Source organism: Myripristis murdjan, chromosome 23 (assembly GCF_902150065.1).
Source record: "Myripristis murdjan chromosome 23, fMyrMur1.1, whole genome shotgun sequence".
Taxonomy (NCBI): domain Eukaryota; kingdom Metazoa; phylum Chordata; class Actinopteri; order Holocentriformes; family Holocentridae; genus Myripristis; species Myripristis murdjan.
The window spans coordinates 12,477,400-12,496,390 of NC_044002.1; the positions used below are offsets into that span (position 1 = coordinate 12,477,400).

The following is an 18,991-nucleotide window of genomic DNA, read 5'->3' on the forward strand; positions in this document are numbered from 1 at the left end:
GAAAGCTGAATAAAGTGTAGTGACTGAGCAGAAGCCTGTGCCACGCCTGCTGTGTTGTTGTTGTCAAGGTCACGGTCAAGGTGACTTTATTTAGAAGGTCTCATACCTGTAGGTGGACTCGTTGTGCACAGAGGTGAATCAGCGTGTGAAAAAAGTTAAAAGACAAGGCGAGAAAATTTGCAAAGTTTCAATCTGTTGGTTGTTCATCGGTCAGCTAAAGTAAAACTGCTCTCTGAAATACACTACTCACAAAAAGTTAAGGATATTTGGCTTTTGGGTGAAATTTATGGAAAATATAAAAAGTTCACGCTACAGTGATATTATATCATGAAAGTAGGGCATTTAAGTAGAAGCATGCACTGGTGATTTCCTCATCTCAAACAATTTCTTGAAAAAAAGCCAACAACAGTGGTGGATATACCACAACAAAAAATGTCAATGTCAATAACTTGTCATGTGCCCTTGAGCATCAATTGCAGCTTGACAACGACGTCTCATGCTGTTCACAAGTCGACTTATTGTCTGCTGAGGCATGGCATCCCACTCTTCTTGAAGGGCGGCCCTCAGGACATTGAGGTTCTGGGGTACAGAGCTCCGAGCCTCTACACGGCGACTCAGCTGATCCCATAGGTTTTCTATGGGATGCAGGTCTGGAGAAAGTGCAGGCCACTCCATCTGAGGTACCCCAGTCTCCAGCAGCCGTTCCCTAATGATACGACCTCGATGAGCTGGAGCATCAAACACCTGATGTGAATTTTGCCGTTAAACTCCTTGTTAGAGAACAGCAACTTGTGCAAAAACTACTGAAACACTGTACAGTTGGACATGTGCATTCAAAAGTTTACAGAAGGTCACATTAAGTTCACCTGTAAAGGTTAGAATGCATTTTAGGTTCATCCTGAAATTTCACCCGAAAGCCGAATATCCCTAACTTTTTGTGAGTAGTGTATAACAGTAGGAAGAGTTATTACAAAGTATAGATGTATATGTGTGTTTGTGTGTGTAAGTGATATATTTCACCATCTTTTTCTTGTTGGCTTTGCTCATTCTTACAGCCAACACGCTTCAGTTTAAAAAGAAGTGAGGAAGAGAGGCAATCGTACAACCTGGCCAAAGTCTCTCAGTGTGTGACAACCAAGTGTAGGTCTTTACTTTGTGCATGTGATTGTGTGTGTGTGTGTGTGTGTGTGTGTGTGTGTGTGTGCTGCAGGCCGTCGGGACCTGAATAACTCCACCCTGCAGAGGCGTCTGGACTACCTGAACAACGTGACGACCATCATAGTCTTCATCACCACCGTCCTCAACTTCTTCATCAGCACCTTCGGCATGCAGCGCACCGGGTACTTCCCCTGGCTTATGATGCGCATTCACTGATGCACACACACACACACACACACATACACACACACACACACACACACACACACACACACACACACAGACATGTCATACAGATACACAAATCAGCTCATCAGTCTTTTTAACACAATTTTTGCATTAAAAATATATTTTTTTCCTTCTGGGGTGCATTCTGAATATTAACAATTACCATTCCTTCTTACAATACATATACTTTAATTGTGTCATTCTTGTTAAATTCTCTCTTTGTTTTATAAACTTTATTTTTTTCTGTAATAATAATTTTCTGTAATACGATTATTTCATGTGATTTGATCTCTTTTTACTGTAAAGTGTCTTTGAGTGCTGAGAAAAGCTCAATACAAATAAAATTTTTATTATTTATTTATAGGACTAGTGTCTAAAAATCTGATGCTAACCCTACCCGATACTATTTCAATAGAGCCCCCATTCAATTTACGGTCAATGCAAAGACAGTATTAAGTCTTAAATTTGTATATTTTTATCACATTTTTTCAGTCACCAAAGTAACTAGCTGCTAACAAATCATCATCAAGTTATCATCCTGTAATCCACTGAACTGCTATCTGTTAGATTTTCTAATTGCCTTTGGTTGTCTTTGACCCTAAAATATAAATAATGCAAGGTAACCTGTTCATTCTCACTGACAACCTGTGAGGTCGAGAGTGTTATTATAATTTAGGCTACAGCTGGGATTAACAATTCAAAAAGATGTTTTCCCCGTATTCTGAAAAAGAATGTGCCATTTTCAACACATCCTGGGACACGATAAGTTCACATGACACATTCTTATAAAGAGTAATTTATCAAAACTGTCATGTTACCTGTAATGTTTTCAGTAAAAACAGCAGTTTATGTTTGTATTATATTAATTTATGGTATTTGTTGTATGTTTTTGTCCAAAGTGTTGGACACTCTGAGCCTGGTACTGTTGAGCTACACAGGACTTGCCCCTCACCATAACATTTCCAAATTTAAATCACTGTAATAAAACCTGTTTACAACACATCTGGTCCTGTTTTCTCTCTGCATGCACATGTCAAATCCAGACTTAAATAGACAAATAACACCGCTGCTAACTTCTGTTTGCCACATAAAAGAGTGGATGTTCGCCTGTGAAAACATAATATTTCTGTGTTCAAGCATAAAACTATTTGAGGAGATTGTCTGACCTTTGGTTCTTTTCTTGCTGCTGCAGCTGTGGGCCAGACAACCCTGTCCCCAAACTGTAGCAAACACACACAGAACATCATCTAGATGGGAGATGCAGAATTTCCCTGGTTGGGATCAATAAAGTATATCTATCTATCCATCTATGCCTCTCTGTGCAGGTCCTCATAGGAATTAATGAAGTTATGGTGCCATCTAGTGTTTGAGAGAGGTCATGACAGCAGCATGCATCCCTCACTGCTGACATGAACGAAACAAAACCAGCAAACAAAAACGAGAGAAATGCATGTGTAAGTGCTTTGAAAGATGTTTGTTTTACATAGATATAAATGAAAAAAAAAAAAAGCATTTGTAACTGATTCCTCCCTAAGTGTACTATTTTCATAAGTTGTTGAGGTAAATTGTTAGGTTTTATTCTATGTATATATATATATATATATATATATATATATATATATATATATATATATACACACATGTACACACACACACACACACACACACACACATATATATATATATATATATATATAGTACAGGCCAAAAGTTTGGACACACCTTCTCATTCAATGCGTTTCCTTTATTTTCATGACTATTTACATTGTAGATTCTCACTGAAGGAATCAAAACTATGAATGAACACATGTGGAGTTATGTACTTAACAAAAAAAGGTGAATTAACTGAAAACATGTTTTATATTCTACTTTCTTCAAAATAGCCACCCTTTGCTCTGATTACTGCTTTGCACACTCTTGGCATTCTCTCGATGAGCTTCAAGAGGTAGTCACCTGAAATGGTTTTCCAACAGTCTTGAAGGAGTTCCCAGAGGTGTTTAGCACTTGTTGGCCCCTTTGCCTTCACTCTGCGGTCCAGCTCACCCCAAACCATCTCGATTGGGTTCAGGTCCGGTGACTGTGGAGGCCAGGTCATCTGCCGCAGCACTCCATCACTCTCCTTCTTGGTCAAATAGCCCTTACACAGCCTGGAGGTGTGTTTGGGCTCATTGTCCTGTTGAAAAATAAATGATGGTCCAACTAAACTCAAACCGGATGGGATGGCATGTCGCTGCAGGATGCTGTGGTAGCCATGCTGGTTCAGTGTGCCTTCAATTTTGAATAAATCCCCAACAGTGTCACCAGCAAAACACCCCCACACCATCACACCTCCTCCTCCATGCTTCATAGTGGGAACCAGGCATGTGGAATCCATCCGTTCACCTTTTCTGCGTCTCACAAAGACACGGCGGTTGGAACCAAAGATCTCAAATTTGGACTCATCAGACCAAAGCACAGATTACCACTGGTCTAATGTCCATTCCTTGTGTTTCTTGGCCCAAACAAATCTCTTCTGCTTGTTGCCTCTCCTTAGCAGTGGTTTCCTAGCAGCTATTTGACCATGAAGGCCTGATTCGCACAGTCTCCTCTTAACAGTTGTTCTAGAGATGGGTCTGCTGCTAGAACTCTGTGTGGCATTTATCTGGTCTCTGATCTGAGCTGCTGTTAACTTGCGATTTCTGAGGCTGGAGACTCGGATGAACTTGTCCTCAGAAGCAGAGGTGACTCTTGGTCTTCCTTTACTGGGTCGGTCCTCATGTGTGCCAGTTTCGTTGTAGCGCTTGATGGTTTTTGCGACTCCACTTGGGGACACATTTAAAGTTTTTTCAATTTTCTGGACTGACTGACCTTCATTCTTAAAGTAATGATGGCCACTCATTTTTCTTTAGTTAGCTGATTGGTTCTTGCCATAATATGAATTTTAACAGTTGTCCAATAGGGCTGTCGGCTGTGTAGTAACCTGACTTCTGCACAACACAACTGATGGTCCCAACCCCATTGATAAAGCAAGAAATTCCACTAATTAACCCTGATAAGGCACACCTGTGAAGTGAAAACCATTTCAGGTGACTACCTCTTGAAGCTCATCGAGAGAATGCCAAGAGTGTGCAAAGCAGTAATCAGAGCAAAGGGTGGCTATTTTGAGGAAACTAGAATATAAAACATGTTTTCAGTTAATTCACCTTTTTTTGTTAAGTACATAACTCCACGTGTTCATTCATAGTTTTGATGCCTTCAGTGAGAATCTACAATGTAAATAGTCATGAAAATAAAGAAAACGCATTGAATGAGAAGGTGTGTCCAAACTTTTGGCCTGTACTGTATATATATATATATATATATATATATATATATGTAACCCGGTGGTGTGTGCGTCTCGTCGGCCGTGCCGCTTTTGCTGGGGCCCCCCTAACACCCTGGACTCTGCGTTGTGTTTTGATGTTACTTTGTGGGGGGTGTAGTGCGGGGAGGAGAAGCACGGCGCGCACACACAGGGAGTTCGGATTGCGGCTGAGTCCCTTTATTTTATTTTCACCAAACCAATGGCACAGCACATTCTTCGCACTTCACACAGCGGGAAATAAACATAAAAACACATTTAGAATATATATCTCCACAAATTAACTATGTGGCCGTGTTATAAATCCAAATATTTTAGGTTGATACTGGGAGCCGTTTTACTGTGCTTACCTTCACACAGCGGGAAATAAACATAAAAAGAAAATGGCGACCGCCGGAAAACGAAACTTAAACTACGGTGTCCTGTAAGGGACAAACTAAAGCAAAAATCAAACTACGGTGTCCTGTAAAGGACAAACCACAGCGAATTTCTAGTTTATCAAGGGCATATAACGGTCAACAGCGACACCTTCTGACGTGACTCAGTCACTACCTTACATCCACCCCTTCTTTAAGTGATGGCGTCCCAGTCATCAAACCAACAGAAAAATTAAACAAGAGCCATTCAGTAAACACAAACAATAAGAACAGTCACAATAAAACATTTGAGAAACGCATAACCACGTGGCATAATAAATGTGTATGTGTATCTACTATCTAAGTGAGTGTATTAACTTTGTCGTGCGGCCTTTCTTGCTTTGGCCCTTTGCCACAACTTCCATCCCCTTTCTATCTTCTGCTGGTCCTCAGAGTCCATGACTCGTGTCTCATATGACAGTCTCTGTGGGGGACGACGATTTCTCGGCAAGTTCCTCCTCGGAGTGCTGGGTCCAGAAGACGAGTCGGTGCCTCTGGCAGATCCATTTTCCTCTCCTCCTTCACTCATTTGTCCTTCCTCTATCCCTGTGTGTTCATCCTGTCCATTTGTTGTCACTGTTGTTGCACTCTCCACAATTTCCTCTGAGTGGTCAACCTCCCACTCCTCGGCTGCATCTGACGCAACCTCTTCTCTTGCTACTTCACCAGTCTGTTCTCCCATGTCCTCTGTATCCTCCATCTCCCAGTCCTCCATTGTGTCCGGCTCAACCTCCTCCATTGTCGCCTCGCCAGCCTGCTCCACAGGAAGAAACATACACTGTATAAGGAGGTTGCGGTGAACCACCCTCTCTGTGTCTCCATTCTCTGATCGCACCACATAAACAGGTATGCTGGGCTGCTTTTTCACCACAATGTATGGCCGAGACTCCCACTTGTCTCCCAATTTCTGCCGCCCTTCCACATGACACACTTTAACAAGGACTCTATCACCTGGGCTGAAGACTGGACTCTTTGCTTTCTGATCATAATATTTTTTCTGTTGTCCCTTGGCCTGGTGAGAGGTCTGATTAGCCTGGGCATAGGCCTGTGACAAACAGTCACGCAGAGTCTGGACATACTCACTATATTCACAAGGCTCATTAGTGGTCTGGAGCCCAAAAACCAGGTCGATGGGGAGCCTGGGATGCCTGCCAAACATCAGGTAGTATGGTGTGTATCCAGTCGAATCATGACGTGTGCAGTTATAGGCATGCGTCATCGCATCCACATACTCATGCCACCGCGGCTTCAAGTGAGGCTCTAGCGTCCCAAGCATGTTCATGAGGGTGCGGTTAAACCTCTCAGTGGTCCCGTTGCCCTGGGGGTGGTAGGGGGTTGTATGAGTCTTAGTGATGCCGGTACACTTACACAGCTCCTTCACAATAGCACTTTCAAAATTTCGCCCTTGGTCGGCGTGCAATTTTGCAGGGAAGCCAAACCTGCAGAAAAAGTTTCTCCACAGCACCTTCGCCACTGTGCTGGCTTTTTGATCTTTAGTGGGATAGGCTTGCGCGTAGCGCGAGAAGTGGTCTGTAACAATTAGCACATTTTCTATGCCACCCTTTGACTTCTCCAGATTCAAAAAATCCACACACACAAGCTCCATGGGGGCACGGCTGTGAATACTGACCAGGGGAGCCCTGACGCCTGCAGTTGGCGTCTTCCTGAGGCAGCACCTCTCACACTGCTCACACCAGGCCTTGATTTCCTGGAACATTCGTGGCCAGTAGAATCTCTCTCTGATCATTTGCACTGTCCTCTCTAAACCTAAGTGCCCTGAGTCATCATGAAGAGCAGTCTTGACTGATGCACGCAGCCTCTCTGGCAGTACAAGCTGCTCCACTACTCCCCTTTGACAGTCTCGGATACGGCGGTACATAATACCATCCCTTATCACTAACCTCCTCCACTCCTTTAAGAGAAGGCCCACCTGCCCCCCACCACTGACTCTCTCACAGCGGCTTGGCTTTTGGTTCAGACTCTTATAGTGCAAAACAGGGCCGATGACAGGATCCTCCTTCTGCCCCGCACGGATCTCTTGTTTTGTCATGGCAGGCAGTGACTCCATTCCAACATCTCTGTAGGGCTCACTGGGTCTAGGGGGTTGAGACACAATTTCCTTGGAGGTAGGGGTGTTCTGGCCTGAGGAGCTTTCTGATTCCTCGGTGGGTTGTCCCACGCGCTGCCTCTGCTCACTGAACTTCACCTGTTGAGGGCATGTATGTAGGACCTGTGTGACTTCCTGGTTGGGCATACGGGAGAGTGCATCAGCGTTCGCGTTGCTCTGTCCCCTTCGATACTGGACATCAAAATCAAAGGCAGACAGCCGAGACACCCACCGCTGGCCCGTAGCATCCAGCTTTGCTGTTGACATCACATACTTGAGAGGGTTGTTGTCTGTCAGGACCGAGAATCTACGCCCATACAGGTGGTCATAAAACTTGTCTGTCACCGCCCACTTCAGCGCAAGGAACTCGAGTTTGTGTGCAGGATACCTTGTCTCAGCTGGACTTAAACCTCTGCTGGCAAAAGCTATGACCCTCTCTGCTCCGCCCTGAACCTGAACCAAGACGGCACCAAGCCCCTCTCCAGAGGCATCAGTCTGAAGGACAAAGGGCAAACTGTAATCAGGATAGCCCAGCACCGGCGCGGTCGTCAGCTTTTCTTTTAGGGCCTGAAATGCCTCCTCACACTCATTAGTCCACAAGAAAGGTGGGTCAGGCTCCAAGCTTTTCTTTCCCCCTCTCTTCTTCTTTCTGGGGTCACCCGCAGTGAGACGGTATAAAGGGGCAGCTAAGACGGAGTAGCCATGCACATAACGTCTGTAATATCCAGTGAATCCCAGAAACTGCAGCACTTCCTTACGATTTGTGGGCCTCACCCAGTCCTTAACCCTGCTGATTTTCTCCGGGTCTGTCCGGATCCCCTCAGCAGACACCAAGTGACCCAAATACTGTACCTCTTTTCTCACTAGCTGGCATTTGGAGGGTTTTAACTTCAAGCCGTGCTCCAGAAGCCGATCGAACACCAGCTGCAGTCTCTCAAGATGCTCATCAAAGGTTTTAGAGAATATGATGAGATCATCCAGATAGATCAGGAGGTGGGTGAAGTTCAGATCCCCAAAGCAGCAGGTCATGAGCCTTTGGAAGGTGGAGGGAGCATTCTGCAGTCCAAAAGGCATTCTGTTGGCCTCAAACAGCCCCATGGGAGTGCTGAATGCCGTCTTGTGTTTGTCATGCTCTGCCACCTCCACCTGCCAATAACCAGATGTGAGGTCAAGTGTAGAGAAATACTTTGCCTGCCCCAGAGCCTCCAGGGCCTCCTCTATTCTGGGCAGTGGGAAGGCGTCTCTCGTGCTGCAGGAGTTTAACTTCCGGTAGTCAATACATAGTCTTAGTGATCCGTCTTTCTTGGTCACAATCACAACAGGTGAGGCATATGGGCTCTTACTGGGCCTGATGACTCCTGCTGCCTCCATCTCTGTCAACAACTTTCTCACATCTTGCCACTGTGAAGGGGGGATTTTACGATATGGGAGCCGAAACGGCTTGGAGTCAACTAGAGGGATTTCATGTTGCACCGTCTTTGTGTGGCCATAGTCCATGGGATGCTGGGAGAACACGCTGACATTCCTCTCCAGAAGCTCTTTAAGGAGGGAGCGCTGGTGCTCATTCTCCACCACTGCTTCACTTAGGTCCACCCCGCAACTTGTCACTACATGGTCAAGACTCAGGCACGGCTCTTTGTTTTCACCATCATGACATTCGCCCCGCTTTTTCTCTGAAAAGTCCACCACACCCTCCACCAGAAAGGCATTGGCCAGATGCGTGTGTGGCCTAATAGTAATAGCATGCTGGGACAGGTTCATCACTCTGACAGGGGCGTAACCTTTCTTAACATCAGCAAGCACTTTGGCTACTAGGAGGTCTTGGGGGAGCCGCAGAGAGGATTGACTTTCAATCAGGGCTGTGTATGTCTTCCTTTGTGGACCAGCTTTGACCCTACACATTAAATCCATCTCTTTTCCCACAGGAATGTGTATTTTGCGGCCAGTGTACACAACAGGGCCCACCATGTCATCCGTTCCACTTTGCTCGGTGCTCCCAATTTCCACCACAGCGGGGTACCACTCTGGATGTCTCTCCTTGATATGGTGAAGGAACTGCTGACCATAGGTTGCTTGGAGGTGGCTTCTGGAGGCACGGAGGACGTTAGTTCCCACGAGTAGAGGGACAGAGGAGCGATACTCTGAATCAGGAACAACAAAAGCTGGCACACTCATGAACTCTTTGCCCAACACTTTCAGGTTAATGCGCAGGACACCATAATAGGGTACACTCTGACCTGCTGCACCTTCTATGGGTATTTTTGACGGCTGTAGCTTTTGTTCCTGCAGGGCAGGGTGGTTGCGCCAGTATTTGTGGGTAATACTTGTTATCTGAGAGCCAGAGTCAATGAGAGCCCTGCACTTCATTCCATTAACCTCTACCTCACCCTCGTTCCTGGGGCCCACTAAGGGAGTGTCCTCTCTTCCATCACCAGTTTTGCTCTCTCGCAGCAGGGGGTCTTGCAGCTCACCCATGGTAGCCCCGATTACCATGGGCTCTAGCCGTTTAAAGGTCGAGCTGAGCGGGGTGTGTTTTCCTCTGTGGGGGCCAAGGGCTGAGGTCTGTGAGCCCATGCCTGTTTGGGATCTGGGAACACTGCTCTGCAAACACGGGCTATATGTCCTTGTTTGCCACACCGGTGGCATGTAACACTTGAGGTCTGAGTTGTAGCTCCAGGGGGTGGCTGGACTCTTGGTGGGGGGACTGAGGATGGAGCAGCAATTCTTGATTCAAGGTGAGTCAATTTGGCCATCTGTTCCTCTTGGCTAAGCGCTAATTTCTTGACCAGTTCTGTTAGCTCTGACCACTCTGACGTGTGTTTTGTCTTTTCTGTCTTCACATTTGTACTACTCTCTGATGTAACATGGACCTGAGCATAAGTTTTCTTTGGCCTGTGTTGTGACTGGAACTTATTTGTTTCTTTAGATAGATTTCTGAGTTCAGCTTGCAGCTCCCGGAAGCTCAGGAGCCGGGGCTTCATGGGTGAAATCCTTGCATACACTTCCTCATCACTAAGTCCTCTTAAGAACTGCCGGGTGAGCTTACTGTCACGGTCAGGGAAAGGCTTGCCGCCTCGTTGGCTTTCTTCCACAGCTCGCAATGTTGCCTCTAATGCTATAGCATATGAGCAAGCAGACTCCCCCGATCTCTGGCTACGCTCATAGAAGTCGGCTAGGGGGTCCAAAGAGCCTTGAGTGTCACCGTACTCTGCCCTCAGTTCTTCAAATGCTTTTTCAGGGGTTTGGTCCGGGGGGGGCAAGTTCAAAACCAGCTTTCTGGCTTCACCGCTCAGGTGACGCACAACAGTGGAAAAGCGGAGGTGAATGGGGAGCTCTATCGCCTCCAGGAGGTACTGCATGTCACGAATCCAGTCCTCCACAAGCATCTTGCTATCCGCATTACCCGTAAAAACTTGGACATTCTTCACCTGATGAGTCTGTAAGAAACCGCCATAGGCAGCTGGTGGGAGGCTTGGGTTGGGTACGGCTCTGACTGGGGCATTTAATGGTGCTTGCACTTGCTGGGTGTAGTATGGAGGGAGGGGGGTGAGTTGGGGAAATGTATTGGGGTACATGCTGGCTTGAGGGTCTGAAACAGGCCTTGATGGATGTACTGGAGCGGGGCCGTGAGGAGGAACTGTGGGGTCAGAAGCTGCATGAGTCATATTCAGGGGGGTGGGTGTGATTACACTGGGGCCCCATGCACCGGTGGCAGATGAGTGCAGGGGAGCCTGGGAGGAGGGGACAGCTGCTTGTGACGTATGCAACTGAGGGGTCTGTCCATACTCTGAAGTTTGGGTGGTCTGCTCAGCTGCAGGGGGGTTATTCATAATGTTCATTGGCTGTGGTGTTAGGAAACTTGGCATGGGAACTTGGATTGCAGGTGTGGAATAGGCATAGCTGGTGTAGACCTGTGAGCTAGGCAGAGTGACCTGCATGGGATAAGGGGAGGGGACTGGTTGGTTCATGAGGGGCTGCTGTATTGTCCGTTTCTCTGGGAAGACGGGACATGGGGGGGGGTGTGGTGGCAGGGTGGCTGTGGGTTCATGCACGCTGTCTTGTGGTAGGAAGGCAGGGGCCGCAGTCGCCTGCACTGTCGGTTGAAGCACTTGGAAGGTTGCACTTGGTGACCTGTGATCTGATCTGATCGCCTGGGTGCTGGGTCGCGTGGCTGGGCTGGTGTCAAAGCAGAATGGAGGTACCTGCATTGGGGTTCCAGAGCCTCGCGTAGTAGACACATGAGCTGGAGCAGCGTGGAGATCAGTATAGGGTAACAGCATTGGGGGTGAGGGGGTGAGCTGTGAGGCCAGTCCTGAGTCCATGGGCTGCCCACCGGCCTGACGGGCTGGAGTGTGGTACTGCAGCTGCGGGTCAGCGTACCTGGTGAACGGCGTGGTTTGCTTTGGCCTCACTGATAGCTGTTGGTTCACAGTGTTGGTGCAAGTCGTTGCCTCCTCAATCAAAAGGTGAGTTTCCATCTTCTTTGGAGGGTCTGTATAGTCACTCAACATCTTAACTGTTCTTTTAATGTCTCTGTCCCTAACTTAGGCGGCAGAGTAGAATGAGTGTGTGTGTTACTTAGCGTATGCTTGTGGGTAAGTACAACTGTACAACAAAAAAAAAACAAAGTGAAATGTGGCACAGCTATCTTCTCATAACCAAAACTCACATTAACCTTATTTTAAACTCAAATGTCCAGTACAAAGCTCTATTTCACACAAATAACACAAATGAGATAAACCCACCAAAACTGGCTTAATGTTATTCACAGATTACTCTTATGGAAAGGTTTCACACAAAATACTCTCATTTACCATTCAAGGAAGAGTTCAGTTTTTTTTTTTTTTTTTTTTTTTTTTTTTTTTCAGGATACCATGAAAAGTCCTTGCATGAAAACACAACAAAACAAAACACACCTCAGGTTTCAAAGGATATGTTGAGGAAGGCGAATATTCTGGTAACTACTGCAAAGGCAAAAGTCACTCAGTTCAACACACTGCATACTCAGTTAACGACACAGTTTAATACAACGTAGCTGAGGGGAGGGTTTTGTCCTCAGCCTCACACTCTCTTGGGTCTCGAAGCGCCACAATCCGGGTCACGGCACCAAAGATGTAACCCGGTGGTGTGTGCGTCTCGTCGGCCGTGCCGCTTTTGCTGGGGCCCCCCTAACACCCTGGACTCTGCGTTGTGTTTTGATGTTACTTTGTGGGGGGTGTAGTGCGGGGAGGAGAAGCACGGCGCGCACACACAGGGAGTTCGGATTGCGGCTGAGTCCCTTTATTTTATTTTCACCAAACCAATGGCACAGCACATTCTTCGCACTTCACACAGCGGGAAATAAACATAAAAACACATTTAGAATATATATCTCCACAAATTAACTATGTGGCCGTGTTATAAATCCAAATATTTTAGGTTGATACTGGGAGCCGTTTTACTGTGCTTACCTTCACACAGCGGGAAATAAACATAAAAAGAAAATGGCGACCGCCGGAAAACGAAACTTAAACTACGGTGTCCTGTAAGGGACAAACTAAAGCAAAAATCAAACTACGGTGTCCTGTAAAGGACAAACCACAGCGAATTTCTAGTTTATCAAGGGCATATAACGGTCAACAGCGACACCTTCTGACGTGACTCAGTCACTACCTTACATATATATATATATATATATATATATATATATATATATATATATGGTTAGGCGGAAACTTGAGGGGTTCTATTAGTAGTGAAGTTTTTTTTTTTTTTTTTTTTGTTGTTGTTGTTGTTGTTAGGGAGGAGAAGAATAAAAATCGGGAGGAGGAAAGGGAAGGGAGGGACATGGGGAGTAGTGTATCTTTCACAAGAAATGAAACTTAGCATTAGTGTCCTAAAGGGAAAAGCCTTTTCAGTTCCTGTTGCGCAGGAAGAGGGAACAGAAGACGAAGTAAACATCTCTGCAGGTAAAATCTACCTCATGTGATAAATGTAGAGATTTCCTACCATGAATATCCAGGAAATAGGATATCCTGGATATGAGGTGACAGCAAAACTCACTTATAAGTTGTTGGAGGAACAACAGCTTGTCGTGGTTTCATATATGATGAGATGAGAAATAGGCCTACAATAAATGACCTAAACACACACACGCATACACACACCGCTCACTGATTGGCTGCTGATCTATAGGAATACACTTTGACGCTGGCAGTTTTTAAATCAGATTTGACCCTAAGTCGAATGACAACGAGACTTTGCTTTTTATGGTTTCACTTTCCATCCAACATGTAAGGACCTCAAACTGTCTTGTTTTGTCGGGTTTTAGAGAGGAAAATAGCGGCGCACTGCCTCACCGGGAGCCTCCGTCGCACTTTGATATAATACAGTGCCGAGCTGAAATAACGCGGGGTGTCCTAATACGCTTTTCCCCAGTTTGATCCACTCCTAAGTTAAAGACTACAGTAAATTCTCCCTCAGTGTCACTGTCTACCGCGGTTGGGACAGCTGCTGGTGCACCCTGTCCTTAGTGGCATAAAAAGACAACAAATACATGTTTTTTTTTTTTTTTTGCGGCACCTACAAATAAAATGAAGACAAGAAAGAGAAAAAAAACTTAAAAAAAAAAAAAAAAAAAACATTTTTCTTAAAAAGGCTCTTTTTTGGTCAAATGTTTTCTTTTGCATGTACACATATACATTTTTTTTGTTAGTTTGTTTTTTGAGGATCATCATGCCTTTTTGAGCCTGCTGCCCTCTGATATGGAGAGGTCTGTATTACCCAAGCAGGGATCGTGTGTGTGTGTTGGCCATCGGCTGTAGTCTTTGTTTGCAGTGTGTTCAAGGACAACTTTTAGCGGACAACATGAGAAAGCACAGCAATCTGACTGCTGGCATTTTCCACATGGGTGCTAATAGCTAAATGAATAAATAAATAAAGTAAAATAAAATAAAAAATAAATTTAAAAAAAGATGCCCAGTTTACACAGGTACTAAAAACATATTTCTGACAACCAAAATCTGAGTACCACTAAAAAAACTAACCTTATGATACATATATATATTAAAAAAAAATCATATATGTAGGGTTTGAAATGGGATTAAAAACTTCAAATTTCATATTTGTTTAACACCTTACCTCTCTACATTCTTCTTCTCTGTTGTGCTGTACTCTATTCTTGTCCAGACATGGCCTCAGCCGGCAGTGTCCTGTGTGAAGATCAGTTCCTGTGTTCGATCTGTCTAGATGTGTTCACTGAGCCTGTCTCTACTCCATGTGGACACAACTACTGCAAGGCCTGTATCACAGGGTACTGGGACACTCATCCCCTGACGCAGTGTCCGCTGTGCAAGGAGACTTTCCACAGAAGACCTGAGCTTCGGGTCAATACCGGATTCAGAGAAATTGTGGAACATTTCAAAAAGATGAGCCTAAGTGGTAGAGATGAGTCTCCTGCCAAACCAGGGGAGGTGCCTTGTGACGTGTGTCTTGAGGGGAAGCAAAAGGCCCTGAAGACCTGCCTGGTGTGCCTGGCCTCTTACTGCCAGCTCCACCTGGAGCCTCATCAGAGAGCCACAGCCTTGAAGAGGCACAAGCTGATCGACCCTGTGCCAAACCTGGATCAGAGGGTGTGTAAGAAGCATGACAAGATATTTGAACTCTTCTGTACGGAGGACCAGACTTGTCTTTGTATCATGTGCATGAAAGACAACCACACATTGCATGAAACCATCCCTCTAGAGGAAGAGTTCAGAAACAGGAAAGCCTGGCTGGAGGCAGTGATGTCAGAAATAAAACAGATGGAAAAAGACAAAACCAAGAGTATTCAGGAGATCAAATGCTCAATAACACAAAGGAGGAACAACGCAAAGAAAGACTTAGAAGACATTGCTGAGGTTTTCCATACTCTAGTGGCCTCGCTGCAAAGAAACCAGGCTGAGCTGGTTAGAGTGATAGAGGAGAAGAATAGAGATGCAGAGAAGCAGGCTAAAGACGTCATAACAGAGCTGGAGCAGGAAGTTACTGATCTTGAGAGGAGAAGAACTGAGCTGGAGCAACTCTCCCACTCCGAGGACCATCTCCACCTCTTGCAGTACCTACCATCTCCTTGTGACCCTCCATACACAAAGGACCTCTTCCACTCTCTGGGGGGGATTCCTCCCCCCTGTGATGCTCCACACACTGAAGTCCCACCAGACATGGTTTGGAGCCTTTTGTCCCTTCCCTCCCCTCTGCATACCATTGATTACTCTGACATCAGTTGTCAAATTAACCCATGTGTGGAGACAGTGAGAAAGGCAGTGACCGAGCTGAAAGAGACGCTCTGTAACAAGATGGAAAAGCTTATCACTGAAGTCCAAATTTCTGATGGTTATAAAGCTATTAAAGAGACTGCAACAGCAAAAAAACAGATGACAACCTTCTGTGAAGAGACTGAGAATCTGCCTCAAGACAAGCTGATGACGATCCAGCAGTTGGATGAAGTGGATGTGACACTGGACCCCGACACAGCATATCCCAAACTCATTGTGTCTCAGGATGAGAGAGAAGTGAGGTTTTCTCAAAACTACCAATTGACAGTCCCACACAGCCAAAAACGAATTGAATATCAACCCTACATTCTTGGGAAAGAGGGCTTTTCTTCAGGGAGGTTCTACTATGAGGTTCAGCTCAATGGGTGTACTTTTTGGTTTCTGGGAGTGGCCAGAGAGTCCATTAACAGGAAGAATTACTTTTTCTGTCCCATCCCTGAGGAGGGAGGCTGGACTGTGTGTGGGAGGTTTAATGAATTTGAGGAAGTGTATTTTGTTAATACTTCACCTCCTTGTCCCTTATACCTGAGACAGAGGCCTCAGAGGGTTGGTGTGTTTGTTGATTATGAGGAGGGAGAGGTCTCCTTCTATGATGTGGATGCCAGGACTCTGATCTACTCCTTCACTGGCTGTAACTTCAGTGAGAGTGTACCACCACTGAAAGCCCTTTTCTATTCTTTGACTGGCAGTTCTTTGAATAGCAGGCCTAAGCTCTACCCTATTTTTGGGGTCTTCGATTTTGATGGTAATCCAATCAAAATCACTCCTGTGGGCCACACACCACTTTGAGAGCTTCAAGCTTCATTTATATAACACACATAGCTCAAGATGAAGTGTAACAGACAGAGTAGTGTAATAGCACAATGTAAAACATAGTATGGTACTTTATCAACTGTCTAATATATAAATATATCCCTGTTTTGTTTTTATACATAGCTTAGTGATGTTTGCACTGCATGGCATGGTAAAAGTAATCACTTGCAAGATCACTACACGCATTTCATTTATGCATTTTATTTGGACACCAATGAGGAACAGTGAGAAATACAATCTGTAGTTCAAACTAACTACAGATAATGGTCTGCCCTGAAGTCCTGCAGGTGGAGCAGCTGCCTCACTGCTAAAGAAGAGGCTGAGTGTTGGTGTTAGTTAACCTTCAAGGTACATAATAAACATGCCAAATGCTTTTACAGCTTTAACCTTTAGTATGTTTAGTATGTGAAGTGAATAGAATAGAATAGAATAGAATAGAATAGAATAGAATAGAATAGAATAGTTAAAACTAATTTTAAGAATGTGGGCACATGCTGCAATGCCACTTTCTGACCAGAAGGTGGCAGCATGGTATAATAACTGATGTCTTTGTCCTGTTTGAATGGAAACAAGTAGGAGGGACAGTGCAATCAAAGGATCCTGGGTTGTTAATTTGAACTGTCCCATCCTGGATTCCACAAAACAAACAAACAAACAAACAAACAAACAAACAAAAAAAAACAATGAAAATATTTGTATCCTTTTAATTTGACATTATTGCTAAAATTGCAGAAAATCAGTGCAATTTCCTCAGTGTGAAACCATGCTATTGAAATAGTTACTTAAAAGAATAATATTCATAATAATAACAACAACAATATTATACAGGTCTTTGTGACAAACGTGGTTTTCTTCTGTCTGTTTAGCATGTCTTAATAGATGTCTTAATGATGGAGGAACTCAAACATAAAATGTTTCTTAATATAAATAATGTATATTATGCAACTGTGGTGTGCTACTGCTCTTTTGTTTTTTGTTTTGTTTTTTTTACAAACTAGATCATTGTCATGTAATCTTTTGACCTTTATATACTCAGTTGCTTTTGTTTTCCAGCAACACATTGTTTCACATTCATTTATTTCACATACAGCTGTGAGCTGGAAATCAAGTGCCTTGCTCATGGGCAAGATGTTGTTCCTGTTCATTAAATTTATACAGTTTAGTAAGTTATATTTTTTTCCCCCTTATTTTGTGGTCCAGCGTCTGTTTACTTGCTATTTTAGGGTGTATGGCAGTTGATGGACTCATTGTAAGGGTGACTTTTCAATGACATGATGGACTCGTAACACAAAACTTCTCTGTTGCCAGGGAATAAGTGATTAATTATCCATCTTTATGGGAAATTTGTACATTCATTAAACAAGCTAAAGCAAGCAGTGGATATTATTAGACAAAAAGCAAAAGTGGATCAGGGAATTACAGGCAAAACACAGCAAAAAACCACCACAGCAGCAGCACAGCACAGAAATAATTCTAACATCTAATGGAAAAATGAAGATGATAAAATAACCTCCTTGCACTTTTTACAAACACACATTGCGACAAAGTTCTGTACAATGTCGTAACAAGTAAAAAGCCATGGGCCACTATAATATAACAAATAAAAAAGATAAAAATGACACTTTACAACAAGCAGATGAGCAGAGACATGTCAGAGGGCAGCGCTGGTCCACTCTGTGTGTGTTTGTGTCAAGGGGAACTTTAGCCAGCAGACTATTTATACCTCAGCTGTCTGACTGACTGGCGCCCAGGGAACTGGGACGTCAGTGTGTGTGTGTGTGTGTGTGTGTGTGTGTGTGTGTGTGTGTGTGTGTGTGTGTGTGTGTGTGTGTGCGCGCATCTGTTAGTGTATATATGGAGGTTTTCTTTGGCGAAGCATGTATGTTTGCAGGTGTGTCTATTGTCAGTTTCCAGATGGACAGTTTTCTTTAAGATAGGGTTAGACAGACCGAGGAGGTCAGAGTCATGATGAGTTATAACTGCATGAATTGTGGCATGACACACACACACACACATACACACATGTATGCACATACAAACATAGACTAAGCAATTTCATAGCCCTGGGAATTTTCAAAGCAACTCACAAATAAGATGACAGAGAGCTTAAAATAGTATTAATGATAAGTGCCAGTAATTTTACCCAAGTTTAATATTTCTACAGAGTGCAGTTACTCAGTCAAATTTTCAGCTGATAAAATCTAACTAAATTTGTAATCACTGATCAGGAATATCAGCTAACCTTGGCAGATTCGGTCATCCTTCCACAGAGAGAGGCAACTAAAGCCGGGACTATGAGTGAGGACTGTCCTGATGACAATAAAAAAGGATAAAAGTTATTAATGGCGTTTTCGGGTTTATCAATAGAGAGATAACAGACTAACAGAAAATTGGGTCTTGTATACTGCCTCTGAGTCACTGTCCCTGTTCCCTCTGAGCTTTATTATGGTTAGTGTCTGAGAGGTTACTGTCTTGCACGCTCTGTCTTGTTAGTACATCCTATTTGCACCATAGTTACCACTACAATCAGTTGCATTGCTAAATTATCCTGCTGGTCAGCTACCTAGCAAACATAAAAGATATCTGTTTACAGCAGGTTAACATGACAGAGAGTTACAAAGTTGAGACTAAAACA

At 44.4% G+C, this 18,991-nt stretch overlaps 2 protein-coding genes across 3 annotated transcripts in view; both read left to right on the forward strand.

Moving 5' to 3' along the window:
* LOC115355653 (ninjurin-2-like) overlaps window positions 1-2,386 on the forward strand; it is a 40,021-nt gene extending 37,635 nt beyond the window's left edge. Inside the window, exon 4 of one of the 2 annotated variants that reach the window (XM_030046511.1) lies at window positions 1,211-2,386. In XM_030046511.1, the coding sequence (XP_029902371.1) occupies window positions 1,211-1,374 (164 nt within the window). In that variant the 3' untranslated portion in view covers window positions 1,375-2,386. The remainder of the gene's footprint in view (window positions 1-1,210) is intronic. The other variant, XM_030046514.1, reaches the window with a different exon arrangement.
* A 12,032-nt stretch (window positions 2,387-14,418) lies between these two features.
* Window positions 14,419-17,402, forward strand: LOC115355575 (E3 ubiquitin-protein ligase TRIM39-like). Its single transcript, XM_030046433.1, has one exon. The coding sequence runs from the start codon at window positions 14,419-14,421 to the stop codon at window positions 16,330-16,332; it is 1,914 nt and encodes a 637-aa protein (XP_029902293.1). The 3' UTR covers window positions 16,333-17,402.
* Window positions 17,403-18,991: the final 1,589 nt, after the last annotated feature.